This window comes from Ochlerotatus camptorhynchus, unplaced genomic scaffold (assembly GCF_037179485.1).
Source record: "Ochlerotatus camptorhynchus isolate MF236.1 unplaced genomic scaffold, CSIRO-AGI_Acam_v1.1 ptg000247l, whole genome shotgun sequence".
In the NCBI taxonomy this organism is placed as follows: domain Eukaryota; kingdom Metazoa; phylum Arthropoda; class Insecta; order Diptera; family Culicidae; genus Ochlerotatus; species Ochlerotatus camptorhynchus.
This window is the reverse complement of record NW_027040737.1, coordinates 1,553,987-1,569,138: the sequence shown is the minus strand read 5'-3', so window position 1 is coordinate 1,569,138 and position 15,152 is coordinate 1,553,987. Positions and strand designations below refer to the sequence as shown.

Sequence of the window (15,152 nt, the reverse complement as noted above, 5' to 3'; positions counted from 1 at the left end):
TTCAATTGGCGGATCACGTCGCATTATGATACATTGTCGCGAATACAGCTTTGAAACACACTCAATTCTGCTTTACGCGATTTGTTTTCGTCCGTATTTTTGATTGTGTGATCTCTAATTATAATCAAATTTAGTGCCTTTTTCTGTACTCATCCTATAAATGAGGAGAAAATCAGGTAAATGACTTTCAAAACCTGTTTTTAACGATGGTTAAACAAACCTCTGTTTCCGATTTTTTAGAAGTAGGCCAATGCAAGTGAAATTTATAATCCAATGTTAACTTCTTATCTACGGTTTAAGCGCATGCTAATTCTTAATTCAAGAAACGTTTGACTAGTGTATCAACCTCGTTAAAGAGACAGATAAATTTAGTGGATACATGCGAATGTGTCTCTCAATGACCACACACTGTTACTATGTATATTAGGGTGGGCCACCAGATGCTTCCACTCACTTCGCTATAAAAAATGTTTTCCGAAATTTAGAATCATTGGATGCCATAAGGATATATTGATTGAAGAAGAGATTGTAAAGTATGTTTTGACTCATAAAACCTGTCATTTTCGCTTTCAGAGGGTCACAAAATGTGATTTTATGATTCGTGTACGCTCACTCTGAGTGAACGCCCACGAATCAGGTTTTATGTGTTAAATACATACTTTTCAACAAGTACAAAATATCATTGTAGCATCAGCGGTGCCGTTGGTGTAGTGGTAAGCGTCATTACCTCTCACCCCAGCAGGCCTAAGTTCAATCCCAGTCGGCGCCGCCGGGATGTTCTGAGGCATAACATCTCTGATCACGCCTTCCTTCGGAAGGGAAGTAAAACCGTTGGTCCCCGGTCCATGAGTTGATGGGTCGATACGTAGGATCCAGGTGTGGGAGCTGCCTCCCTGGCGTCGGTAGCATCTAATGATTCCATAATTTTGAAAAACATTTTTTTAAGCAACCTTGATCACACCCCCACTACTGTTTTGATTTACATTGAGGTCTTCTAAAACTGTGTAAAATTTGAGCGATTTTGTTTAAAATCTGGATTTGCCCATCTGTTTCAAAGTTTCAAAGGAAAAATGTATGGGAAACGGAAAGATACTATTAATTTGCTTGTCAAAAATTCACACATTGCTCAATTTAGACACAGAAAACAGACGTACAACTTCCACCAGAAACTTGTGTAAAGATAAGTGTGAACGTCGCCGTTACGTAGCGCTAGTTTCCTCCATAAATTTTCCACTTTCAACCAATTTGGCGCTAGTATCGATAAATTTTCGGTTGAAAATTTCCACTCGGCGCTACTGGTACTTAGTGCCTAGTGTGTGTAAGTTGTGCAACGCCAGGACTATCATGTTGTCAAAGAGGGTTTTTAAGTATGGAAGTCGGCGTTGGTGACTTAAGTCGAATAGGAATCTTTACACTATTTTTTACAGAAATTTAGTTCGAGCCTCAACGTCTGTTTTCTGTGATTTAAATCAAACCTGAGACCTGAGATTGAACAAACTAAAATCTGTTGCAGTTAGTATTTGTCCACTTCTTTTTAATTATTGTAGTGCCTCTAGTTGTGGTGGTGAGAAACTGTTAACAGCGTTTTGATCTAGAAGGATTGTTTATTCAGTGAATCTATTTGCGGTCTTGGACAAAGTTGTTCTGCATAGTTTTCTCCATCATCTTAGTCACAGGTTTCGGTAATTTGGAGCAATGTGTGAATTTTGACAAGTTAATTATTTATTTATTTTCCTTTATGATTAAGGCTGGTTCACCGCTTAGCAAATGAATAGTCTCGTTCCATTCCTCTTACAATCTTTAAAGTTCTAACGCAAATCCAGAGCGTAACCAAATTCATCCAGTTTTGGCTCAGTTATTGGGGACCTCAATACAGATCGAGATATCAGTGGGGAGCAGGAGGTTATAAAATTGACCCACCCTAATGTACATGATACCATCATACTGCTGTTTACGGAGTGGAAGTATCAATTTAGTTGCGCCAAAGAGCCTCTCAGCAGACGGAGTCGTTCGTTCGTCCGTATAGGTAGGTACGTGGTTCTGATGAGCACTGATTTAATTTATACGCATGCGTTACTATTCTACTCCGGATTGAGTTTGTTTTACTCAGACGAGCCGCTGACCTTTACCTGGTGGTACTGGTTGGTACTGATTGATGTACGGCTTGATTTAACATGGTTTATGTGTTTACGTGAATGAGATGTAAATTCCGTATCCAAAAATCTGACAAAGGTACTGCTAAGTTTTAAAGCGCGTGATTAATCTACGACACCATGGAAAGGAGAAATTGCCATTACACAGTAGGCGACGTCTCGAGATTTGGCTGGTAAGCGGCTGGCCAATGCGAACCCCATTGATACATTGCGTACAGTAATCCCTACATTGCGGTGGGCGGCACCGTCCACCCACCGCTATTTCTCGTCTGTCCTTCACCCAATTACGCTGATTTTTTGTATATCATTAGTGTCAACTAGAGCCCTGTAAGAGAGAGAAGCGAGAAGTCGTATCTACAGCCAATAAGTGTAGCCAATGGAGCAGAAGACCTGTCAGTAGATGGGAAACAATTCTGATTGGATTGTAGTATTGCTATCACCCGGAAAGTAATACGACAATATTTTAATAAAATAAAACCATCTTGCCTCGAGATCAACAAACAACGGAATTCAACTTTACTCAACAGAGATCAACGAAACGGACACATGACTATTCAAGTTACTACCTAGGACACATCAACGAGTAAGTGAAAATGTACCTGGGCTAATATATATTCGGTAAAATGCGATGTTTTCTTCAATGGAGTATTAATACAAGATGCTGAAGAAGTCTGAACATTGTAGGCGAAATACGCGTATCTGTCAAGGATAACCAAATAAGGTAGTGGAATAGAAATTACTAATCCTTCTCTCTCTCTCTCTCTTTATATCTTGCCTTTGTTTACATCCTCTCAACACCGCTCACAAATTGGCGCCTTTCCGAGTGCAAAAATGTGAACTAGTTCGTGACTTTCTCATTACTTGTTACAATTGCTTTGATTGAGGCAATATTTTGTAAGGTTAGGAATTAGCTTTAAAATGATTATCAAGTAAGAAACTGACCCAATATCAAGTCAAATGGTCGAATATGCTATTGCTGCTTTTCTGCAAAACCCGTTTATTTTGATGATTAAGTTTTCTTGGTGGAGGATGTTTACAATCATTAGTGATGATCGCAATTAATTAATCGTACTTTTTCATTGGTATGAATAAATTTGGCTACTGGCTGGTCAACACTTGTTTTATTACTTTACAATTTAATTTAAGGAAAAAAATGAGTGTTGATCATAATCCTTTATCTTTCGAACGCATCTGTTTAAGGGACGTAAACCTTGGTGTTGGTCCTGATCGTTGCAATTTTTTTTGATAGCACCAGTTGGATTTTTTGACAACTATTTCGAGTGACTCCGCACCACTCAGATTGGAATATATGGAATCACCGTTAACATATCGTCAGTAACGTTTGACCTCAAAATTAAATTCTTACCAATAACAACAATACACAACATACATCAGCATTGTTGTCGGCTACTCCCGCCTTGAGTTGTTACATTTTAAGTGTTTTTTATGTTACTTCATACGCGAAGTTTGCGATTTTCAGAGTTGGTTGGAAATGCTATCTAACATGAATTAACATTTATTAGCTTGATAATGTTCTTTAGAAGAGGGTAGGTAGATAATTCTGTTAGAGCTATCAATGTTATGTAGATGAACGCGTCATTGGGACGGTAGTAATGGATATTTTTGGTCGCTATTGAAAATTTAGTCGCTTGCTGAATTTATGTGTGAGCCGAAATTAGGGGCAATTAGGCCGACATTACATGTGTGGTTCATGTCATACGAAAGTGACCCCGACACTCCATGACAACATTTGAATAGTGGCACGAAGCTAGATCCGGTCAGAAGATCGTAGGGCCCTCGTGTTGCTTCAACAGAGGAAGCAGACACTTCTGTAGACACTCCTTGAGGTAGATCTCCCCGTATACAGTCCCGGTAGTCACGAACGACGCACTCCGTTTGCCACATGTGCAGATCGCTTGCCAAATCGTGTATTTCTTGGCAAACTTTGAAACCTGATTAATGTGGGCGTCTTAGTGGAATACCTGTATAAGGAGAGAGAGAGAAGGATTAGTAATTTCCATTTAATTCCACTACCTTATTTGCTTATCCTTGACAGATACGCGTATTTCGTCTACAATGTGCAGACTTGTTCAGCGGAGTATTAGTACAAGACACTGAAGAAGTCTGCACATTGTAGACGAAATACGCGTATCTGTCAAGGATAAGCAAATACGGTAGTGGAATTAAATGGAAGTTACTAATCCTTCTCTCTCTCTTTAAACTTTGAAAGTTTCTGCTTCTTTACTTCCTCCAGAACATCAAACTTGTGCTGGGCGGTGAAGAACAGTAGCCCCGGAAGCTGCGGGAAGTTCGTCTTCACGTAAGTTTCATCATCAATGATGAGACAATGAGGCTTCGTCAGCATCTGGGTGTACAGTTTCCGGGTCCGTGACTTTCCCACCGTATTTTGCCGTTCGTCACGATTTGGAGCCTCCCGGTCCTTGGCTCTCTGAACGAAAGACTTGGACAGATTCAACTTTTTGGCCACATCCCTGACCGAAACATTGGGATTCCGCTTAAACGCTTTCATGACACGCTTGTGATCCTGATAACTAATAGAACATCCATTCTGACCGCATTTCTCCTTCCGTTCGATGCTCAGAGTTTCGTAGTAACGTTGACTGCACGATTCCGAGCTGTTTTCCGATGTCCCGATGAGAGAGTTGAGGATTGTCCAGGTGCTTGCGCAAAATCAATTCGCGGTGTTCCTTTTCGGGTGACGCCATTTTTTCCAACTTTCGAAAAACTGACAGCGATAAGAATACAGTGTAAACAATACACTCTAAACCTCGCTCTAAACTACTTCTACCCAAATTTTCAAGAGAGAATACCCAATGGGTAATTTTCTACAGCGTTTTTTTACGTGATGCAATTTGATGTGGGACACCCTTTAGTCTATATGTTAAGTTAGAGCAAACAATGAAACATGAATGTAACATTAGCGCCACCTGGTGGGTTAATTATGAGCGGAACTCTTTACCATAAAATAGGTCTTGCCCCGTGATGTCAAAAAATCGCTTCTAGCGATCACTGAATACGCACACACCTGCTACAAGATTTTTTGGCATCATCATAAACTAACGATGAACTCTGAAGGCCGGCGCACAATAGATACGTTTTCAGGTTTTTTGACAGTTAGCCCATGCATTATCTGTCAAAAAACCCGAAAACGTATGCATTGTGCGCCGGCCTTAACTCCTAACACTAATACGCAGAGAGCATTTCGAACAGTGAGTTACCAAGATCTCAAAAGAGCGAGACGATAACAACATCATTGCTGTGTGCACTCACGATACATACTACGCAAGGATTGTTGTGAGTGCACGCTACAAACTAAAGATCTCAATGCGTACAGCTGAGTACAAGAAGTTGTTCGGACTATGTACAACTGATGAACAACCGTGATCAGACCATGATCATTGTCATAATGATCGTGATTTTTTTTTTGCTTTTTCAGTCTGTGAATTAGGAAAGACGCATGTATTTGCGTTGACGACATTGGTCCTTTCGGTGAAGTGAAAAAGAAAGGAACAGTTCACCGTGTTGGCCGAACTATCCGATGAACTACCGAACCAAATGTGCGCTATTTACAGGTGAGGTTGCAAGGAAACTAGTCAACTCTTTCATTTTCATCGCGTTCTTATACAGCAACAGACGTTACGTCACGTCTGTTGCTGCATTCGAAACCGAGAGAACGAAAGAGTGGACTTGTTTGCATCCTCCTCACCTATAGAAACCGCACATCGCCCGTTTCAGCCGTCGTGTTAAAAGTTAGGGTAGGATGGTTCAAAACGCACCCCTGGGGTAAAATGGCCCTGCGCTGTTTTTCATAGCTTTCCGATTGTCAATCAGCATTGCTAGTTCAGTGCTTGAACTACCATTCTGGCACATGATTTCCAGAATTAGTAATGGGAAAGCAACGAAAACCCGCACGGCGCCATTTTACCCCGGGGGTGCATTATGGACTGTTCTCACCTACCGATGCTCAGCACCTATCTGCTGATGCTTGCTTATAGGGAATTTGTTTATTATACCGCTCCAACCTGGATTTAGTATCAAGTTAGGGTCGGCTTGCTTTCTATATTTCTTTTCCTTTTTATTTAACGTCGGTCTCTATTCCACAATCTAGTGCCAATCACCGACGGACATCGATTGCCATCCATTGACGGTAACCGAATGTGCAGGAAGGTAGCTTCCACACCTGCGTAGGATATCGCACCCATTCAATTCAACACACATGGGCCGGGACCAACGGCTTTACTTCCCTTCCGAAGGAAGACGTGACCAGAGATTTTTATGCCTCAGAAAAATCCCACCGACCTCGGCTGGGATTGAACCCAGACCCATTGGGGTGTTAGAAAGCAGTGGGCGTCAGTGAGTCGCCTACGCAATAACGTATTTTCAAGGTGGAAGAGGACTAATCGTTGGTCGTAGTTTGTACAGATCACGATCTGCACAGTTTACGTCATACTGGAAATCGGATCATGCTCGCTTGATTTCCATCACTGGTCTTGCCCCTCTGAACAACTTTGCCGAAGACGGGAACCTTATGTCTAGTCCATATGTTAAGTTAGTACAATTAATGAAAAATGAATGTCACACTAGCACCGCCTGTTAAGTTAATTTTGATCTGAACTATTTACCATCTTAGATTTTTGCCGAGATGGGCACCACCGAGCAGCTCGGCATTTTATTTTGCTGGATATCAGTGAAAAATGGAAAGTCATTTAAGCATGTTCCCTAAGACGCATGTTTTGTTATGAAACAAAATTGACATCTCTTTTTATAAAGAAGTATGGGCCATGAAGCTAAATCCGTCCTAAAAAGAATAAAATCAATCATGTGACACCTCAAATGAAAAGAAAATGCAAAATCCAGTTCAATTGTAGCTATTTGAAGTGTGTTTCAAGAGCCCCCGGAAAGTGGCCAGTCTCTGACTTGGGTCAACATCCATCATACGATACCTCAAATCACATCAGAATTCATCTACCAAATCACATCATATGAGCTCAATTTTTATCAGTAAGAAGAGTCAGATTTCACCATAGGTGGATTAATTCGGGTTTGTTTAAGCGTCCGAATGTTGACACAAAATTTGAACGATGTCACAAACGAACCCACCCCCAGAGAAGGAAATGTTATCAAGACTCTCCCACACAGAAATAGAATGTTTGATTAGAGAATGGAACCTCAATATAGCTAATCTACGGACCGTCAATGAGTGCGGAGATATTGTTCCAGTTTTAATCCAAAGGTCGTCATTCACTGCTCAGCGTCTCTTCATCGCTCGCTGTATACTTATTATCGTTATTTTTCTAAAAAAGTAGAAGGGTCTTGACGTAGGACCGCTAGTGGACGGAATAAATGTGAAGAGCATTTAGTTCTTTTAATTAATCAATTATCTATTATCTCCACTCTTTCCGTTTTTGAATTGTAGGCGTACCAAATTTGTAGTAATCTTTTTCAAAGAGAAAGTTGATTAAGAGAACCAATCAAAATCACTTGCACCCCTGCTTCCAAGTTTGGTTACAAGATTACAACTCTGGAGAGCATTTTGTGTGGTCGTTGGGGGCTTGTGGTTCTGAATATGGACAATTCTATTCCAACTCTTTACTGATGTAAGCTTGATGGCCCAGAAAAGGGCCGTTTTATTGAAGAGGACATCCATGGCCACTTACGCTTGGCGTGTTTAGTGTAGGTGACAGCATCACGGACCTCATTTTCCAGGAACACCTTCAGCACAGTTCGTAGATCAGACCGGAGATACGTTTGACACCGCCTCGGCGAGCCAGACGACGGATGGTGGTTATCTTGAAGAACTTTGCGATGACACTTGGCACCTCCTTTACCAGACCAGTCAATTGTTGCTTGTTGGGTGTGAAGGAGTGGACTAGCCACCACCTTCCTACTGCTGCAATTGCTGCTCACCACACCGTCCGAAGCGAAAATGAGCTAATGCCTTAGTTAGTTTAAATGATCTTTATTTTAGTTTAACTTGGACGATTACCATATAAATTTTTACTAAGTGATTTAATTGCTTTCTTCATCTTTAAGTATGGGCAAAATTCAAAATTTGTTTTACAGAATTAGTCCTAGACTTAGTACACGGTCGACTACCTTGGTGGGATTGGTTTGTTTTGTTTTTAGAATTTGAAGAGAAACTACTTAATACTACTATTTACAGCTTAAAACTAACCTACTCTACTATATACACTTAACCTACTATGTACAAATTGCTTATTAAAGCATGTTCAGAAAGATTGCATTTTTGAATAAATTTAGTTGTCATATCATCAATTTTGGAATCTACTTTGGGAATTTCTGCCTCTTGATGGAGGTCTGCTATTCTTGTGTCGAATGGACGATCTAGGATCATCCTCAACACTCTATTCTGTGCAACCTGGATTTTGTTCCTGTGGGTCTGAGCGCACGATTCCCACACCGGGGCGGCATAGAAGATCGCGGGGGCTATGATTTGTTTGTAAACAGCCAGTTTGTTTTGCCTTGAGAGGCGGGATCTGCGGCAAATGAGCGGATACAAACACCTAACCAAGGCGGAGCACTTAACTAGGGTTTTCTCTATGTGCGAGCGGAACAGGAGCTTCTCATCGAACAACATCCCGAGATAAGTAACATCAGTGGACCACTCGACCCTTGTACCATCCATCATTACGGTACAGGAGGGAGACGGTTTAAGTTTTAATGATTGTCTGTGAAGGAACATGATCGCTTGGGTTTTCGAGGCGTTGATTTTGATTTTCCACGTGGTGGCATAATCAGTAAAGGTGTCAAGGCATCGTTGGAGCTTGTTCGTAATTTCACGAGGCATCCTACCCTTGACGGCTATCGCGGTGTCATCTGCAAACAGAAAGAACACGCAACCGTCTCCTAGAGGAGGGATGTCCGACGTGTAGATGCTGTAAAGCAGTGGTCCCAGCAGACTCCCTTGCGGAACACCTGCTGGGATCGGAAATTGTCCCGAAAGGGAACTATTCAACGACACCCTGAACAACCTTTGCTGGAGATAGTTACGGGTGATTTTCACAAGGTATGGTGGAAAGTTGGAGTTACAAAGCTTGTATATAAGTCCGTCGTGCCAGACATTGTCAAACGCCTTTTCGACGTCTAACAAGGCCATGGCTGTGGACTTGGATACAGCTTTGTTACTTCGGATGTTATTCATCACCCGCACTAGCTGATGATTGGTGGAATGCCCCTTGAGGAACCCGAACTGTTCCGGAAGAAGAATGTCATGTTCCTCCACAAACTTGTTTAGTCGGCTGAGGATCAATTTTTCGAACAGCTTGCTCAGCGCTGAGAGCAGGCTAATCGGTCTGTAGCTTGACGGTAGTGAAGGGTCTTTCCCAGGTTTGCGGATCGGGATGATTTTTGCCACCTTTCAGATGCTTGGAAAGTAGTGCAGCTCCAAGCATCTGTTGAGGATGGCAGCCAGCAGCGAGTGCACCCTCGCGCTGAGATTTTTCAACTCTAGGTTGAATATTCCGTCAAACCCGGGAGCCTTCATGTTCGTACTGTGTTTCAGCGCTGAGCAAATTTGTTCCTCTGTAATCCGTTCTTCTTGAGGGACGGCACAAGGGGAGGCATCTAACGTCTGGACGCACTGCACAACCTGGTTCTCGAGTGGACTTGGGATTGTAGAGCCAAGCAAATGCGACTGGGCAATGTGCTCCCCAATTGCATTGGCCTTCTCTTCGTTGGTGATAAGCCGTTCGTCATTGACTCTAAGTGGTGGAATGGGCTTGGGGTGAGACTTCAACACCTTGGCAACCTTCCAGAATGGTCTGGAACGGTCGTCCAGGTTATGAACGAGCCGCCCGAAACTCTCGTTCCGGATTGAGACCATTCTGTAAGCGATCTGCCGATTCAGATCGACCATTTCGCATTTACACTGCAGATCCCCAGTCCGCTGAAACTGGCGTCTACGAACATTTCTGAGCCGAATCAAGAGTTTGGTGTGGGAATCAATTGCTTGAAACTTACCCCTCACAGGAACTCGTCGAACGCACTCTTCGTCAGCCACGGATATGGCTTGATGGAGACCCTCCAGGGCCCGGTCGATGTCCTCCACTGTGTCGAGCGGTGGGTTGACGTCGATGTGGCGGTCGACCACGCGTCGAAACTGGACCCAGTTGACTCGATGGTAGTCCTTCCGCTGGCACGGTGCAGGGGCCACGTTGTAGCCCAGCTCGGTCAGCACCGGTTGGTGGTCCGAACTCAGGTCGTTGACGGCAACCGGCTTGGCTAATCTGGTGTTTGCCAAGAACAGGTCCAGCGTCGATGGGTTGCCCGTCGGTGATGTGAAGGTTGGTTCGTCCGGAAACCATGAGCTAATGCCATACAGCAGGGCTCTTTTATACCTTTTCAGGTTAAAGCAGAATGATGTGCAACCAAGTGGTATAAAAGCTACAAAGACTCCTCCCATTATGAGTAGCTTGCTATCAAGTAGCGACACTGGCTCGTTTCTTTTTGCGTACACGGCGAATGAGAACGACCCAAATTTGAGTCTAGTTCACTCATAATCGCCAAAAGTGCAGGAACTCAACGATGAGTAAAATTTGTCTCATGGTTTCCTGTGGAAAACTTAAAAAATCTGCCAGAAAATGAGGAGATTGACGAAAATTTTATTCAGTCTCGGATTAGTACCAATAGACGGAGTGAATCCAATCTTTACTTTTCTCAAAATTGGGATTTTTTCCCTGGAAAAACCTGGGAAAACATGAGGCAAATTTACTCATCGCTGATTTCCTGCACTTAATTTCTTATTTCTGAGATAACTAAACTCAAATTTGGGTCGTTCTCATTCGCCGTGATATCACCTTGAAAGATATCGGCACCGGTGGTTAGCGTGATTACCTCTCACCCCAGCAGGCCTTGGTCCAATCTCAGTTGGCGCCACCGGCATGTTCTAAGGCATAACATCTCTGATCACGCCTTCCTTCGGGAAGTAAAGCCGTTGGTCCCCGGTTGAGTTGATGGGTCGATTGGTAGGGTCCAGGTGTGGGAGGTGCCTCCCTGGCGTCGGTAGCATTGGAGCTCAGTACGGAAAACAAATCTCGCGTCACTTTTCAATAGGTCCAATCTACATTGATCGATTCTCTTCATCGACACTCTTTCGTAAATAACTCGGCTTCACAAATCTTTCCTACCGTCTTCGTCGAATTAGATGCTAGATTGTTGTTTCTTCCATCGAAAATATCCGGCCGTGGCGATTCAAAGTTGATCAAGGTTGATCAAAATAATTTGTATCCCTGCTTCCAGTTTGATTACATGAGCATTTTGTGTGGTCGTTGGTTCTTAATATGGACAAACAGGCAGATGAATTCTATTCCTACTCTTTACTGTAATAAGCTTGGTGGCCCTGAAAAGAGCCGTTTTGTTGGCAAAGTTGGTGATGATTTAACCTCCGAAACCAAACAGAGTGCGTCTCTGTCACTTCAAAACGTAGATGACATCCATGGCAGCTTACGCTTGGCGTGTTTAGTGTAGATGACAGCATCACGGATCTCATTTTTCAGGTACACCTTCAGCACACCTCGTAAATCAGACCGGAGATATTTCATTCACCGCCACGGCGAGCCAGACGATGGATGGTAGTTATCTCGAAGAATTTGCGTTTGGTTCTGAATATGGCGATGAGTGTGCAAAATATTACACAATTCCATCCTCCCTATTCGCACGCGCCCGAGGATCGGAGGCGAATGCCACTTCGACTTGTTTCGTCTACTTACTACTCTCTGACGACTGTGCTGGGGAAGCAGCATATGCATGTAGGTAATTGGTGGATTTGTTAGTTAATTCGACGTATTTGGACAATGCTGGATATTTACCAGTTTTTCAATAGTTTCTTGTTAAAAATCAACATTCGGAAGCATTGTCATTGATGCGTAGCCATATTTCTGATCGATTGGTGATAAAATTATTGAAATTGGACCAGAGGCAGCTGAGTTATTAACGTTCAAAATCTTTCTTAATTTGTTACATGCTCCATTTTCGGTTTTCACAAAGTGTACCCCCATATAGAAATCAAAGACGTAGTCCTACGTCAAAAAAATGCAAATTATTGCAACAGAAATCAAAAGCATACGATTTTGAATAATAACATTGAATTTTGCTTCAATAATTTACAGAAATAATGACAATAAGCATGCAGTGAGCGGTGAATGGCGACCTTACGTTACTTATGTATTGTTAGATTATTGCAATCTCTCAGGTCAAAATCTTTGTAGACGGCTGGTACACTTGACGTAGGAAGATAAGAAGATTATAGCGGTAGGCTAGTTTATCTCAGAAAAGAAAAAAAAATCATGTTAATCGGATTATTCGAACAAAAGTATGACATATTTCGCAATTAAAGTCAAAGTAATAGCGAATTCGTTTATTATCGAGGTTGGAACTGGTTCGAAACCGAACTTTTTGTCAGTGCGAACCTTAACCTGAGCTAGGTTTTAAAAACAAACGAGCAAATTGACATTTGTCAGAAAACAAGCAGACCCAATCTTGATACCCGATCCAGGTTGGAACTGAATAATGAACCAATTCGCTATAAGGTTTATACTGGCCTTAATCACATATCAGTCCCATATAGAAAAAGTAGGCATTGAGTAATTGGCCGTCGAAGTTACTAAGTACAATTCCCATGTAAATATTTGAAAAATCAATTTCATGTTGAAATCAGTTGCAATAAGAACTTTAACTTGAACTATGGACTGATATGCGTTTATTTTGCTTGATGGGACAAACTGACTTGTTTTCACATTTTTCATGATCAAAGTTAGTAGTTTTATCACTTAATATGAAAGTAGATGCCAATTGATAGTGGAAAGCGTTGTTATCTCAAAATTGACGAAACGGGACTGATATGCGATCATAGGCAGTGTACATGGGACTGTTATGCGAATAGCGGCAGGATAGGTATATGCTGATTTAACGAATGACCAACACTTTCAATGTTAACCAGCTTATAGTCAACATATTTAACTAATGCGTGAATATTATCAACAATCACCGCCGTTAATTATTTCCTCCCCAGAAGTGTTTTCGTTGTTTTGAGATGCGAAATTATTTTTGAAAAAAAAAACGGAGCTAGAACAAAAGATGTTCTATTCATTCTAAAATTATTGACTCCATCAAAAGAAATTTGGATTGAAATCAATAATATTTTAATTGTTTTAATAGTTGAAATCTAAAGAATACATATGGACGAGAATAATGAGTATACGAAGTAGCTACTGACTATTTCTATATAGAGCTGGAATTAGGGCATAACATCTTTTGTAAACAATGACTTCTCTCGTTGATTTCTAGGAACTCGAGGCAAGCCTACACAAACCAACAAATCAATAGGGGAAGTCGATTTGCCAGGGAGAGTCATGCCTTTCGAGAAATCATCGAGAAAAGCCATTTATTTACAAAAGCTGTTACGCCCTAATTCCAGCTCTATCTAGATTTAATGGTAGCTTGACAAACGCGAGACAGGCCGAAAATTTGTGGATCACCTAATCAGCATCATCATAAGTGGCTGTCTGCTGTGCTGTCCGTCGAAGCATGCTTGATTGTGTTTTAAATTATGTTCATTGTTGTACTCGAGTGAGGGTGTTGTACGACGCGATGCAGCTGGGCCAGCGGACGCAAAAAACACCGTTTATTTTATTTTTTCACTTCATTCATATAGATTCATATCTGTTGCACTCTCTCCAAGTATTGAATGCATCGCGTGGACTGTTGAAATCAAATACCGACAGGACATTCTACCACTAATTAAGTAGCAAAATGGGACCTACCTTTATTCCAACAACAACTGTCTGCGAAGTTAAAAATGCACCTAACGAAAAAGAAAATACCAAAAATCGATACCCATCCGGTCTTGTAGGACAGCGTACCAAGAAAAACAACATATAGGTTTATATCCCTACAGGAAATTCTGTTGTTTATCTTTTCATTTTCTCTCGTCGTCTCCCACATCTTAGGTTCAATATTATCGATTTTTCCGCCTCTTTCGAGCTGCTGTGCGCAGCGAATGGAAAAAGACATTAATTTTACCCGGACATTCTTCACTTGAAATGAAAACTTATGTTTTCTATTTTTTCTGCGTGTATGCGGGCTACTTACATCAAATTCCGAACATCCTTGGGCCGGAACAGCATGAATGGGATCAATATTAACGAGTTGATCATGACCACAAAATAGTACACGAAGAATTTGAAAAAGTATCGAAATTTGTGGGACGTTTCGTAGAATATGGGCAACAGTATGATGCCACAGATGAGCAAAATTTCATAATAGCTGGCCATCATCTTTGTTTTTTTCGGTGAAAATTTTCTGCAGGAGCAGGACACTAAATAACTTCGCACTTTCTGCTCTCCTAGTGGCACATCCGACAACCCACGTTATACACCGTCGTCTTATTATTGAATTAAAGCCAATTGGGCACGGCGGAAATTGCGACACAAAACAACGGCTACGATAAACTGCCTAACTGGAGGCTCGACTGCAGGCACAATGTTGGGGCAGCTACTTATTACAATGTGTCTGGGAAGCCGTTACGAGGAACCATGCACCAGCAGAAGAGAATTTAGTAAGTAAAACTACAATTTCCACAGAACTGTTTCACCGGACCGAAAATCTCCCGTCGCGCACGCGATACGCACCAAGATGCCTCCAAATGCTGACTGCGGTAGAATGAATTTATTCGCAGATGCTTTATTTTCACTCGATTCGTTCCCAGGTAGTTTGTAGTTTGCGAGTTTTGCTCTCGATTCTGCGATTCGCTCTCATTTGGTCGTCCTTTTGAATGAAAAATTCTCTCTGTTTTCCCCGATTGATTAGGCTCGCACGCACACATTAACACTTTTGGAATGAGCAACTGGTTTGATGCATGGGCACACAAATCTTCACGGCTAATGAGAATAACTCAGAGGGATAATCACTTCTACTCACTTGTATGATAAATTTCTGAAAGCTGTAATTACTCAGCAATGA

The 15,152-nt window shown here is 41.8% G+C and overlaps 2 protein-coding genes across 2 annotated transcripts in view; both read right to left on the bottom strand.

The window, feature by feature from the left end:
• LOC135704771 (1-acyl-sn-glycerol-3-phosphate acyltransferase alpha-like) overlaps positions 1-14,824 on the bottom strand; it is a 40,380-nt gene extending 25,556 nt beyond the window's left edge. The window contains exon 1 of the mRNA XM_065226275.1: positions 14,283-14,824. Within this exon, the coding sequence (XP_065082347.1) occupies positions 14,283-14,467 (185 nt within the window). The 5' untranslated portion in view covers positions 14,468-14,824. The remainder of the gene's footprint in view (positions 1-14,282) is intronic.
• Positions 134-15,152, bottom strand: part of DAAM (disheveled-associated activator of morphogenesis-like protein) — a 306,234-nt gene continuing 291,215 nt past the window's right edge. The window contains exon 10 of the transcript XR_010517804.1: positions 134-143. The gene's annotated coding sequence lies outside the window, so the exon portion shown is untranslated. The remainder of the gene's footprint in view (positions 144-15,152) is intronic.